Source organism: Puccinia triticina, chromosome 6A (genome assembly GCF_026914185.1).
Source record: "Puccinia triticina chromosome 6A, complete sequence".
Classification (NCBI taxonomy): domain Eukaryota; kingdom Fungi; phylum Basidiomycota; class Pucciniomycetes; order Pucciniales; family Pucciniaceae; genus Puccinia; species Puccinia triticina.
Genome location: NC_070563.1, coordinates 904,855 through 918,238, shown reverse-complemented (window position 1 = coordinate 918,238; position 13,384 = coordinate 904,855). Strand labels below are relative to the sequence as shown.

At 49.0% G+C, this 13,384-nt stretch overlaps 2 protein-coding genes across 2 annotated transcripts; one reads left to right on the top strand and one right to left on the bottom strand.

The window, feature by feature from the left end:
* Positions 1–5,049: 5,049 nt before the first annotated feature.
* Positions 5,050–6,349, bottom strand: PtA15_6A104 (uncharacterized protein; the record flags this gene model as incomplete). The annotated part of the gene is made up of 2 exons (XM_053169774.1): positions 5,050–6,254; positions 6,325–6,349. 2 exons carry the CDS (start codon positions 6,347–6,349, stop codon positions 5,050–5,052), a joined length of 1,230 nt encoding a protein of 409 aa, XP_053021031.1.
* A 2,689-nt stretch (positions 6,350–9,038) lies between these two features.
* Positions 9,039–9,785, top strand: PtA15_6A103 (uncharacterized protein; the record flags this gene model as incomplete). Its single annotated transcript, XM_053169773.1, has 2 exons — positions 9,039–9,230; positions 9,741–9,785. The coding sequence occupies 2 exons, from the start codon at positions 9,039–9,041 to the stop codon at positions 9,783–9,785; spliced, it is 237 nt and encodes a 78-aa protein (XP_053021030.1).
* Positions 9,786–13,384: the final 3,599 nt, after the last annotated feature.

Sequence of the window (13,384 nt, the reverse complement as noted above, 5' to 3'; positions counted from 1 at the left end):
AAACAGATAAATTTCACTTTCATAAACTCAATTTGCAGACAATTGAAAATTTGAAATTCAACTTTGCCTGCAAATCAAACTTATGAAAGCATGAAAGCATGTTTATGAATTTATACAGGACCCTGGAAGCCCCTAGTATAGGTGGGTAAGCTGAAATTAAATTTCTGAATTTTTGCAGTTTTGTTTACAAAATGTTATGCACAAAATGGGTATGAATTGGCTTCAAAACCCAAAATGGTACACACAAAACATGGCACAAATGAATGAATTTCCACTGAAATTCAGTTAAATCCATTAAAACCCAGAGAATGATGCTTTTTGTAGTCTAAGCAAGGCAAGTGAATAATTCAATGCTGGTGTACGCAGTGCAATAAGAATGCACTAAATAGATAAATTGCAGGGTTATCAAAGAAAGATTGCAAACTGTTAAACAACAGTGCAAAGGTTTTTTTATACTTTGCCAATGCAAACATAATATATACCAATCCAAAGCAGGCAAAAAATGATGACAAACCAATCACCTTTTTTTCCATCCAAGAAAAAATGAATATAGAAAAATGTCAAAACTTGGAAGGGGGGAAAAAGATTAAATGAAGTTTAAATTTATATACCTGAGTGAACATTTCTCTTGAATACAGGTGAGGGAAACAGATTACAAGGAGCAATAATGTATCCAATGCCAGTGTGAGATAAAGATTGGCATTTGGACCCGGGTGCGGGTACCAGGTGACTTTTTTGCCTGAACCAGACACAGGGACCCGTACCTGTACCCGTTTGGCGGGTACCGGTGGTCTCCAGGTGGTGTACCCAGCACCTGCGGGCGGGTACTTGGAGCCCTCCCAAGCCAACCAACTCCTTCCCAATATCCACTGTTGTCCCACTGACCCTTTTCTTCCTGCATTCTGGTGCCTCACCCCGGTTGGTCAAGGCGGCATTGTCTTCTGGCCAGGGTGTCCCCTGGCGGTGTTGTTGGTTAATTCCCAGCTCCAACCAGGGCCCCTTTCATCCTCCCTGAATGTTGCACAAAATCCAAACGGAGACGGATACATGTTTTGGCAGGGCTGAAACAGCCATGCCAACAAAGCTACATATCCAATGAGCTTCCTGGATGTCCAGGAAGATCAATGGATCATTTTAAGCAGATTTTTCCACATGGAACAATAAACAAGGCTGTTTCTGCCCTTCCTTTCAAGGACAGGCAAGAAAGGTATCCACTCTGTTTGATTTTCACATGAATGGAGATGGATACACGTTTTGGCAGGGCTGAAACAGCCCTGCCAATGGAGCTAAATATCCAATGAGCTTCTTGGACATCCAGGAAGCTCAATGGATTGTTCTGAGTAGATTGTTCCGCTTGGAACAATCAGAATAGGAAAGTGGGGGGTACCCGGGTCCACTGGGGCATTCTTGGGCTGGGGGCCACCCAAGGCCCCCAAGGGGCTTGGGGCGGGTACAGAAGGCAGGTACCCGGGTCCAACCACTGTTTTCTGGAAAATCAGGCACCCAGACCCTTACTTGACACCACCTGGCGGGTATGGGGGGTACCCGCCTGGCGGGTGCCAGTTACCTGCCGCGGGTACCCAATGCCCATCTTTAGTGTGAGAGTTTAACAACCACAAGATTGTGTGAAGTTACATACCTAAGTGAACGGTCTCAATCTCATGAATTGACAAAGAGGCTGGGATTCCAAATTACTGGAGATACAAGTGAGCAAAGCAAACCATGTACCACAGTCCAAACCAACACAGCAGGGCTTAAAACTGATTGCATCTCTTGGATGCATGCAGGTTCCACCCATGTGAGCAGGAAGGTTAGAATCATGGGAAATCCTGGTCCCCAGTCACTGAGAAAACAAATATCAGTCAGCACCAAAGTTGAGCAACTGATGCTCAAGCTCAGAACTGACTAGATGAGTGCTAAAACCTCATCCTTCTTTCCTTAGACAAAGTTGAAAAGGAAAAGACCTCTCAAACTGATTCCTCTCAAAGAGAAGGAGAAAATCTTGGTAAGTAATTGAGTCCAAGCTAGGCAAAAGGAACAAGTGTCTAATAGGGAGTTCCACGTTGGCAAAATTCCACTGCTGATTTTGTGTACTCATGAAGCCTTCAGCAAGGTTTATCCATGGTGAACTGCTTCCAAAGGGGAGCTGCCCACCAGAACCTTGTAGCTTTCTCAGCATAAGTGAAAGCTGCAGGTGATGGTTTTGATGACTTATTTTGAAATCAGCTTTAAGTGAACCCCCCTCATGAGGCGCAATACACTTCTCTATAAAATATCACCCTGCTCCTCCACCATTTCACCAAAGCCAAAACAGACAGAGCATGAGGGCCAAAAGCTCTACAAGTTTCAGGACCATTGTACCTCTCCTACATCAGAAGAGTGAATGAGAACTGATATGACTCAATGGAATACAGATCAACTCAATCCAATCTGTGTTCCTATTGTTCTCTACCTGTTTCTTTATCATTCTCAGTAGAGAGTGGTAAGTTGCCTGCTCCTAGGTAGATGCTCAGATCACAACTTCAGTTAAATATTGTTCAAGTTGTTAAAGTTGTTACAGATTCTAATGAAAGAAATAAATCTTATCATATTCTTCTGTATTCCTTCAAATTTTAATGCTCATTTTGGGTCAGAGGTACACCATTTACAATTAAAGTTCCATTGGTAGCTGTTGACAAAACATGAAGCTGCCAAGAACAACAACAGTGTAGATGGGTAGAAAAAATAGAACCAAGACAGTTGTGGGGAGAGAAAAGTGATATGAATGTTTTTTTGCCCATCCAGGAGGTTTAAAGTAAAATAGAGATTGGAAAATGTGGTCTGAATGTATCCATTTGCTGTGATGAGAGCAAACATATCATACAAAGCACAAGCACTGTGAAAAAAACTCAAGAAATCGGTGTCAGTTGACATGTGATGTCTTTGATATTACTTTGATTTGTACAAGGGTTCTTCCCTGTTCCTTCCCTGTTGAGTCCACGAGTCTTCCAGAATTGCTCAGCATGGCCTGGTGCTAAGCCCACCAGATCTGTGCAGCTCAGTAATTAGTGCTCATGAATGCGCCCCCTAAGAAGTCCTCAGCTGGGACAAGGGTCAACTATTCCCCCTTGTTGACCACTGTACACAACAGTGGACCGGGAGCACATGTTGACCGGAAGGAGTCCCTCCCGGTCGAGAATTGCATACCACAGTCGACCGGGAGGAGTCCCTCCCGGTCAACAGTCACCTCCAACAGGCGACCGGGAGCGGCCCCTCCCGGTCAACATCAACATCCACATGTTGACCGGGAGCAGTCCCTCCCGGTCAACAGTCACCTCCAACAGGCAACCGGGAGCAGCCCCTCCCGGTCGACATCAACATACACATGTCAACCGGGAGGAGTCCCTCCCGGTCGAGGATTGCATACCACAGTCGAGGATTGCATACCACAGTCGACCGGGAGGAGTCCCTCCCGGTCGACATCACCATACACATGTCAACCGGGAGGAGTCCCTCCCGGTCAACAGTCACCTCCAACAGGCAACTGGGAGTGGCCCCTCCCGGTTGACATCAACATACACATGTCAACCGGGAGGAGTCCCTCCCGGAAGACATCAACATACACATGTCGGCCAGGAGGAGTCCCTCCCGGTCAACATCACCATACACATGTCAACCGGGAGGAGTCCCTCCCGGTCAACAGTCACCTATAACAGGCAACCGGGAGCGGCCCCTCCTGGTTGACATCAACATACACATGTCGACCGGGAGGAGTCCCTCCCGGAAGACATCAACATACACATGCCGACCGGGAGGAGTCCCTCCCGGTCGACATCACCATACACATGTCGACCGGGAGGAGTCCCTCCCGGTCAAGAATCGCATACCACAGTCCCAATAGACCGTATGTTGATGTCTTCCGGGAGGGAGTCCTCCCGGTCGACATGTGTATGCTGATGTCTTCCGGGAGGGACTCCTCCCGGTCGCCTGTTGGAGGTGACTGTTGACCAGGAGGGACTCCTCCCGGTCAACATGTGGATGTTGATGTTGACCGGGAGGGGCCGCTCCCGGTCGCCTGTTGGAGGTGACTGTTGACCGGGAGGGACTCCTCCTGGTCGACTGTGGTATGCGATTCTCGACTGGGAGGGACTCCTTCCGGTCGACATGTGTATGCTGATGTCAACCGGGAGGGGAGTCCTCAAAGTGCTTGTTTGTCTGGTCCTCTTGACCGGGGAGGAGGGGCTGATGCTGCCTGGCAAGCCCAATGGATCCCAGCTGAGCATTTCCCTCAGACACCATGCAGATCCCAGCTGAGCAATTGCCTCAAAGCTCAGCTTGTCTAGTGCACTGTGCCCTACAAGAAGTTGAGCAACTTCCAAATATTCCAGTGTTCCAGCCTGGGATTAGTTTGTATGAACCTGGTTCTAATTGAGTATTGAATTGAGTATGCTGCATGTCAACTGGCAGCGCTTTCTTGAGTTTTTTTCACAGTGAAGAGGTCTCAGATAGGAGCTGATTCTGGGAAGCTGGGCTGATCTTCACCATTAGAAGTGATTGATGATATGTTGCTTTAAGTGGATAGATACACATACCCAGTGAAGGAAGACATATAGCGGGCAACAGAATTAGTTAGCTGGCAATGGCCATGAGAAGTGGTTTGCATTGCTGCAAGTGGGGCTGGAAGGAAGCTAAAGGCCATACTCAGTCACAAAGGATATTGCAAAAAAGGGTTGAGTGTTAGTTTTTCTGAATGGGAGCAAAAGGCAAGCTGGAAACTATTTAAAGGGCAGGCTTCAATTGATTTGAACGGCACCGCTTGCCTCTTGTTTGGGCGCCAATCGCTTATGAGTCAAGCGGACAATACCCGCATTTGGCAAACTTGGAGGGGGAGGGGGGAAGAGCTGCTCAATTTTTTTGAGCGGTGGCCTCCGGTTTGTTTAATGTTGAACCGTTACTAGGATAATACCAGTAGTCCAAAAAAGATTTGATGTACAGAGATAAGAGCGGATGTTCCCAATTCTACAAATCACATCAAGTATACATTGGCTGAGCTCCTTTTACCGCATAGTGCTATTCCACAGGTTCCTCGTTTTCAGGTCTAGAGCCACCAATAATAGTTCGGAAATTGAGCAGAGCTTTATGCCATAGAATCGTCAAATCCACAAAGTAATCCCCGAAGATATTTTCCCATAGCAAATCTGCCGATGGGTCACGCAGAGGAACCAGATAACGACAGATGTCAAGTGATGTTGAATGAAAGGTTTCCGTGATTGTGTCAAAATCAGCGCAAATCTGATCTTGATCGCGGATCGGTTGATTTGTTTGATAAAGTGTTACCAAGCCTTGCATGAGTAGGGTCAACGCTTCAATGATGACCTTAGGATTTCGGCTCAAGCGATCGAGTTTGTCAGTATTCATTGTATTGGAGATGAATGGTAGTTTGTTTTCGCTTGTCGTCGAGATCTTATATAATAGGAGTCTGATTAGCTTGACAAACGGTATGAATGATCGCCCCACTTCGACGATATGTTTTCTGTTCTTTCCATTGTCTACGATATGGGTCGGATCACGTTCCAGGTTTGATTCTATGCTGGGATTGTTGATGTGAGCTAGAAGCTCTAGTACCGAATTGATTGATTGTGCTGTCGCCAGCCATTCCTCTTGAACAAGAGCGACATCAGTTTTTTGCAACAGGTTGGTGAGAGAACTGGTTAGTTTACAAGAATTGTTAACAATCATGAGTGTTGCTTCCTTGATATCGCATATCCTTGCTTGATGTTCGGAGTTTGCTGGATCATCGCGTGAGGTTGTACAGGCTTGGATAAGTTCGCTAGATTTCTGGAATAGGAGAGAGACGTTTTCTCTAACTAAAATTGTAGCTCTAGTTTGGAGGAGAGAAAATCGAAATCGCTTGCAGCGATTCAAGTAATGATCGTCGCTTTCCGTTGGTAGCGGCGACCCGAGCGTAACCTTCTCGATGCAATACATTATCTCGCTTAATATTATATCGAGATGTGATGTATTTATCAAGACTAGCGTGAGGTTCAGGTCTGGATCCTTATTGGCGAAATTGTTTAGGTTGAGTGAGCTCGAAAGAGCGGCGATTCGCGCTGTGAGATAAGGTAAAAGGATTGTTTCGAGTTCATTCAAGAGCCCCTCTTTCATGCTCATGTCATTAATTGTTAGATTTTCAGTTGCATCGTCTTCCTCAGATAATAGCAGATGTAATGACAAGGAGTGTCTGTTGTATAGCAGTTGCAGCAGGTCAACGGCTTCTACAGATGGCTTGTTCTGATTAGCTGGTTTCTCAAATTCCCTGTTTCATCAACATGAAGGTTGACTGACCTTGTCTTGTGTCCGGATCAGCCATCGTCTTGTTTACTCTTTCGCGGTGGCCGGAGCGAGATAGAGATCACAGAGAAAGAAATTGATGGCTAAGAATAGTAAGTTTGCTGGTAACATGTATTCATATCCTCTCATTTTCTATCGAGTTTTTATTGCTCACCAAGTTGACAGTAGAACTCGGCCTGCAAAATAACTGTGAAGAAAGGCAGGTAATGAATGTTTGGGTGAGTTTTCAGAGCTGAAAAGCACGGGCGTGTTTTTGGAACCAAAACCAATTCAATTCCACAGATTCTTGCGTGGATACAGACTGCTGAATATACTGACTTCGAGGATGTGATGATGGTGATCTCAGTCGGGAACGACTTGATTGATCAAGGCCATCGGTGATGGGTTATCGGACTGAGTAAGATGCAAGAAAACAGTGTGGAAGTCGGTCATTATCATCATCATCATTTCAAAGAGTCATTCGGGGAGAAATTAAGTTGGCATGTAAGCGAAGGGAAGAAGGGTAAGAGATGGGATCAAAAGAATTGGGCTCGGAGGCTTGAAAACATAAAAGTAGCTGATTTTCGGATTCTCCATGCTTACCTGAATGTGAACTCGGGATTCTGATTTTAAGCGAGGATTACTTTTGCAGTCGAAAGGGGAAAATCAATCTGAAGTCTGGGGGACAAGAGAGACTGAGTCAAAAAGTTTGCGCCATTTTATTCGGGCAGTCTCGCGATGCCCTCTATATGTAGTCTCTTCGTGGATCTGGGTCAACATGCAGTCATCTTACTTGGATATTCCGTAGAACTTGAGTATCTCGAATGATGCCTAATTCATGATCGAAACTGATGAATTCTAAAAGCTCCGCACTGGGAAGGTATCATCTCCGCCAGCACTCTCCAAAGACATGTTGGCCATGATGCATACTCTTTTGTACATGGAGTGGGCACACCTGGAACGCTGCTTGGAGTGCGGCCCTTCCAAAGCTCTCATTCCCAGCTCTCAACGGTACCCGTGGTACGTCATCTAAGCTTGTGGTTTTTGAATGCCCTGAAACGCTAAGGTGGGATGCTTTGGAACTGGACAGCCAAGTGTGTAGGTAGGACAATGGGCAGCATATGATTGAAATTGGCTTCATAGAGGCCAAATCCATACCGGTGGCTAGCTGCTTTTTCAGATCCAAGATACTTGGAGACTGTTTTAGCCTTTTTGAGTCAAAAAGTTGTGTTCAAGATAAACATGCAAGCGAAAAAGTGGGACAAGATTGGGACCATTTACCCAGAACTAGCCATTAACAGCATCCCGGAATGCGTAGCCAGAGCCTGAATACACTTCCGGCTCGGGCATTTTCGAGCACGTGACGCAGAGGAATGATTCAGAAGGCTATAGGATGAGCCAAAGGCTTCGAGGATTTCGGTGAGGCCATCGAAAGAACGTCCAATACAGAGAGTCATCCATTTTCTGGTAAGATGTCTAGAGGGATCTGGCCCCAGTTTCTCAACCGTTTCAACAAGTTTTTGCACCATGTAACTGGTTCAGCACCTTGCTAGTGATTTTTGCATCAACAAGAACGGCAGGCTTCCAGTGCTCTCGTTGGAGCGTTTGGGGAACGGTATAATTGATGGAGCTATTTTGAGGATATGTCCTCTCTTCTGTCCATCATCTGGAGTATATGTATCAATCGGACCCGATTCTGCTGCTAGCTCTTTGGTCGGATTAATAAGGGTGATTAGAAATCTGCACTCATCAGTCTATCTTTTGGCTTGCGAGATAACCCGATTTGATCATGTCTCGAGTTTCCTATATCGCGAACGCAGCATTGCCAGACTCGAAAAAATTTAGATGCATGCAGATACTCTTGAACGTCCCATTAGCAGACTAAAGCGCCGAAATCGTTAAAAAAAACTTCAGATCTCGCTCTCGGATGGTAGAAATAGGGCGGAGTGAGTTCGAAAGATAAAACCATATGGGATTTCCAAGGTCGATTCGAAGTCTCGTCTTGATTGATTCCTTGGATTGTTGAGTCCAAATGATTGTGAGAGAGTCGTGGTATGGACTCCTTGAAGGACTGGACTTGAGCGCCTCCAATCGCTCGAGTTTGTCATCATGATCCATCCGACGGTCGGCTGTCCCCCTCTATAATCGAAGGGTGGCAAGTTGTTTTTTCGATCCATGGCTCGAGGGCCCCGCCGACTGTGTAAATCCTGACGTAAATCTGTGGCGCCCTTTGTCCCTTGAAATATCAGCGGCTATCGTTTCGGGGCCCGGGGCTCCCAGTCCTGACTCCTATCTTCAAGTAAAAGGTAACGTCCATGTGTGCAGCTCGGCGTAACCTGCAAACATCATGCCCTCGTTGCGCCTCACTCTAAAACGAGGGGCTTGTGTTAAGCTAGCAATTGCACATCACCCGGGTCACGTTTCAGCTTCGACCTAGCACACGCATTGTATGCCCGCTATGAGTGATGGTAGTTTACAGGAGCATAGCGGATGTGGGCCGGTCCATGGAGCGGCGACCAGTGAGCCCCAAATACGCGCGGGCCGGCGACGCGGCGCAGCCCGGCCCAAGAGAGAAGAGTTGCGGCTGCGGGAGAGGAACCACGACGCAGACATTAGCGCCAAGGTCCCGGCAGCTGAACCTAGAAGATCTAGGACCCAGCACCGAGAACTCATCGCAGGATCAGCAACCTTTTCGCCGTCGCCGTACCGCCGAGAGAAAAATTTGCCCAATGGCCAACAGACTATCCAACCTCGCAAACCTTGCCAGATCCTCGATGACTGGAAACCGACAACCACCGGAACCAGAAGGGGGACCGACCCAAACGCAAGACGAAGACCAAGAAGCAGAGCAACCACCTAACCTTCAAGGAGGCGAAGAGGCGGGACAGCTAGAGAAAGGGAAGGCCAAGCCCTCGAAGAAGGTCTTTCCTCCGACGGACCGCGCGACGAGGTCATCCTCTAAGACACCAACCGGATCGAACACACCCCGGGACGACCAAACCATCCAGGAGGAAGGTCCGTTGACCGACGGCGCTCCCTCGGCAGCAGCACTCTACCGAGACCTGCTGGGGGATAAGTCGCAGAAATCCCAGGCGAAAGGAAGCGCAAAAGGTAAGCATTCGAATGTGATAGCCAAATGGCGCGGATCGACCCAGAGGAATAACTGAGCGCACGTTGCTACCACAACTTAGCTGCCAATCTCGTCGACCACGACGAGATCGAATTGTTGAACCCACGGCAACCCCTGACCCAAGGAGCCGAGGTCCAATCGAAGGTGTCCCTTATGGTCGATCGGGCGCTAGCGGCAGAGGCAGCAGGGAATGCCGACTTGGCACTGATGTTCTTCAAGATCAGCGAGAATCTGGGGAAAGCCGATCCCAAAACAATCTCTAAACAAGCGCCTCTGATCGACACCGTCAAGCGCTTGCCAGAAAAAGTCGGCGCACTTTCCAGCAGCAACAAACTGCTCGCTCTGATTCCCACGCCAAACCCCACGGATACCCAAACCGCGGACACAATCCCGACCATAGGCCCGGTAGACACCATGCCTTCTGGTGTAGTCTTTGACGACGCAGCAAGACCGACTAGCGGTGACGTCGGCTTTACACCGTTTTTCGAACGCAACCTCCGGGAATTGAGGAGCCCCCTGCCTTTGACGATCTTTAATGAGGTTTGGCAAGACAAAGCCATAATCCACTACGCAGAGAAACGCTCGAAAGCGGATGAAAACAACACCGATAAATACAGATATACCGGATACCCGTACCCGTGCGAGTATACCCAGACATACGCTGAATGGTCCATCAACCACCAGGGATTCCTGGCAGCTTTAATCAAAGTGTGTAATTACGTCAAGTTCGCAGGGTGGGTCCAAGCCCACAAGAAGATTTGCGACCAGCTCGTCACCCAGTATGGGTTCATGACCGGGCTCCGTTATGATATCAACGTTCGGATGAACGCATTCGCCCACCGGGAAGATTTCCATCAGCAACATCTCCATCAAGAACGAGGAGATTGCACAAAAGATCATCGCCCGAACGAGGAAGTTCGATGAACTGGACTTCACCGAGAACCCCTATGCGAAAGGAGGCGAAAGGAAGACGTGGGACCCGGTAACCGGCCAGGATCCAGCGAAGGCCGCCAACCAAGCGAACCCCGGACCGAGTCAGAAGCACAACAACAACAACCAGGCTCGACACCAGGCATCGTCAAGCAGAGCTCAATCACCAGGCGACCGCGGACCGAGCGGAGGCAGGCAGGGGCGAACTCAAGGGTACAAAGGTAACCGGTGGGATGGCGGCTACAACGAGAGGAATCGCGACCGCTGCAGAGATTGCGAGGAGCGAGGGAACGAGCGAGGAGAGGCCAGAGGAGATTGGCGCGGGAATGGGAAAGGCAGAGGCCGACAAAACCAGTAAGGCCCAGTTCGTTGATACCATCATCGACTGTTGCGCATGGTCGGGAGACGAAGCAATAGTTGCTCCATTAACCATGGTTAACGGCATGGATATCCCCCATCCACTACATGTGTTCACACCCTTCCCCCCCCCCCCCCCCCCCCCACGCTTGCCTTGTACATATTGGCCACCATCCCGTCTTGCCTGACCCATGTATGTTTGCAATGGGCTGATGCATACAATCAACAATTTTATTTTTGCGCAACCCTAGGCTGATAGGTCATGAGGCCATGAATCCAGGCACCTACCCCTGTGAGATTGTGAGATCCGAGCGAGGTCCAAGGATGAGCAAGGACACCGGGTACCAGAGAGGCGGAAGAAGTGATAGCAAATCATGGCCAACCTCGGTGTCCTGCGAGATGAACATCCAAGAATGGACAACAGCACTCATGAAGTGGGATCTGCTGCCCGAAGACGAAGACGCGCTAGAAGGTTTCAGGAGGGGTTTCACCCAGGGGATTCCTCGACATTTCGTAGATACAGCAGAACGTTTCTACTCACCACCAAACCACGACTCGGCGTGGGAAGCCAGGGCAAAAATTGAGGACTCTTTCCAGAAAGAACTAGCAGCCGGGAGGATGTTTGGACCCTTCAAGAAGGAAGAGGTTCTTTGGCACTTTGAGTTCTTTCGAACTAGCCCACTCGGCGCCGTGATAAACGGGGATGGCTCACTACGCCCCATAAACGACCTCTTCTTCCCGCATGGAAGGCAAGGCATACCTTCCGTCAACTCATTCGTGAACTCCGCCAAATTTCCGACCACGTGGGACGACTTCAACACGGTGGCTAAGTTCATCCGCGAGCTGGAAGAGCCGGTCCTTCTCGCCATATTTGATTGGGAGAAGGCTTACCGCCAAATCCCTACGGCACCAAACCAATGGCCCTACCTAATGGTAAGGACTTTCGACGATTAATTCCTGCTGGACACAAGGATAAGCTTTGGCGGCGTCGCGGGATGCGGATTGTTTGGTAGACCGGCAGATGCGTGGAAGACACTCATGATGAAGGAATTCGATGTCCTCGCCATTTTTCGATGGGTAGACAACAACCTATTCGTCAAGAGTGCACACTCAGACCTAGAGATGACCGATGTTGTGAGGCGTGCCGACCAGCTGGGGGTGAAGACGAATAAGGAAAAATTCTCTCCATTTGCAGAAGAACAAAAGTACCTCGGATTCGTATGGAACGGCCAGCACAAGACAGTCCGACTTCCTAAAGATAAGTTAGAGAAGAGAATCAAGCAGATCCAGGAGTTTCTGGGACAAGGCGCAAAATTCAGCTACGGGGAGGTCGAAATACTAGCGGGAAGATTAAACCATGTAGCCTACGCGCTACCACAACTGCGCTGTTACATCTGCAGCCTGTACAAATGGATGATCGAATGGTAAGACAGGAGGTCGCGCAGACCAGTACCCGCGGACGTCAACAAGGACTTGCACGAGTGGCTGACATCCCTGAAGGACTTTGAGGCAACAAGGCTCATCGCAAACCCAGACCCTACAGAAGTCGGTTGGGTAGGAGACGCATCGACGAAGTTCGGAATAGGAGTTCTGATCGGCCGGAAGTGGGCGCAATTCAGACTGCGGTCGGCTGAGCTATTGGCGAAAGGCTTGCCTTCAAACTCAGAAAAGGAACGCATCACACGACTAGAGACCATCGCCGTGCGGCTGGGTCTGCTGATGCTCATCAAGCTAGGAGCGCAAAGTAGCAAAACATTTATCGTGTGGACCGACAACTCGACCACAGAATCAGTCATCCTCCGGAGGAAATCCGGGGATCGCTTCGTAAATTCGGAGTGGAAAATAATTCAAAAAATACTCATCAGACACCAGATTAATCTAGTGGCCAAACGGGTGATATCCGCAGAAAACCGTGCAGACGCGCTCTCGCGAGGACGACGCGACGGCCACAGGGCACAAGATCAACTCATCATAGCGGTACCACGTGATCTAGAGGAGCTAATTTCTCAAGTTGTGCAATGATATACCAACCACGGAAACTTAGGAGAGCCATAGGCTTAACTGACGTAAACCAGCAGACAGGCGGGTTCAACCGCTGAGGGATAGGCATAGGCGCGGAGCCAGGCTCAGGATTTCCCCCCCCCCCCCCCCCTGAGTTATGGGTGCGGGCTCCGGCCTTTTCTCAAGAGTGTTCCACACTGACGTGTGAGATCTACCGCCTAAGGAGGCAGGTCTAACTGAAGAGGGAAGCACCACTTCCCCCAAACAGCTTCTCCCATCGCTCAGGAGTACTGAGTGAAGGAAGAGAAGGAAGACCTCCCTCACCCTCAGCCCGTACGGGGTAGCCTTGGGGACCTACAGGAGTAGCTCCCGGGACTACCCACCCAGACAGGAAGCAGTCTGGAAGCCCCACAGAGGGAGAACGCCACCCCAAAAGGGGTCCGGCGGCGACAACACCTGTCACACCAGCGAACACCCAGCCGGGGAGTGGATAGATACAAATGTAAGAGTGTCCTCTCATCCACGACCATGTATACGGAAATCAACGCTCAGAGCTGCTTGATCCTTTACATGTTGCGAGCAAACTACCTTCTTGGACATTCCATTTTATCACTCACTCGCCACTCCTTGTTCTCAATCCCCTTACTTGACTCGTTG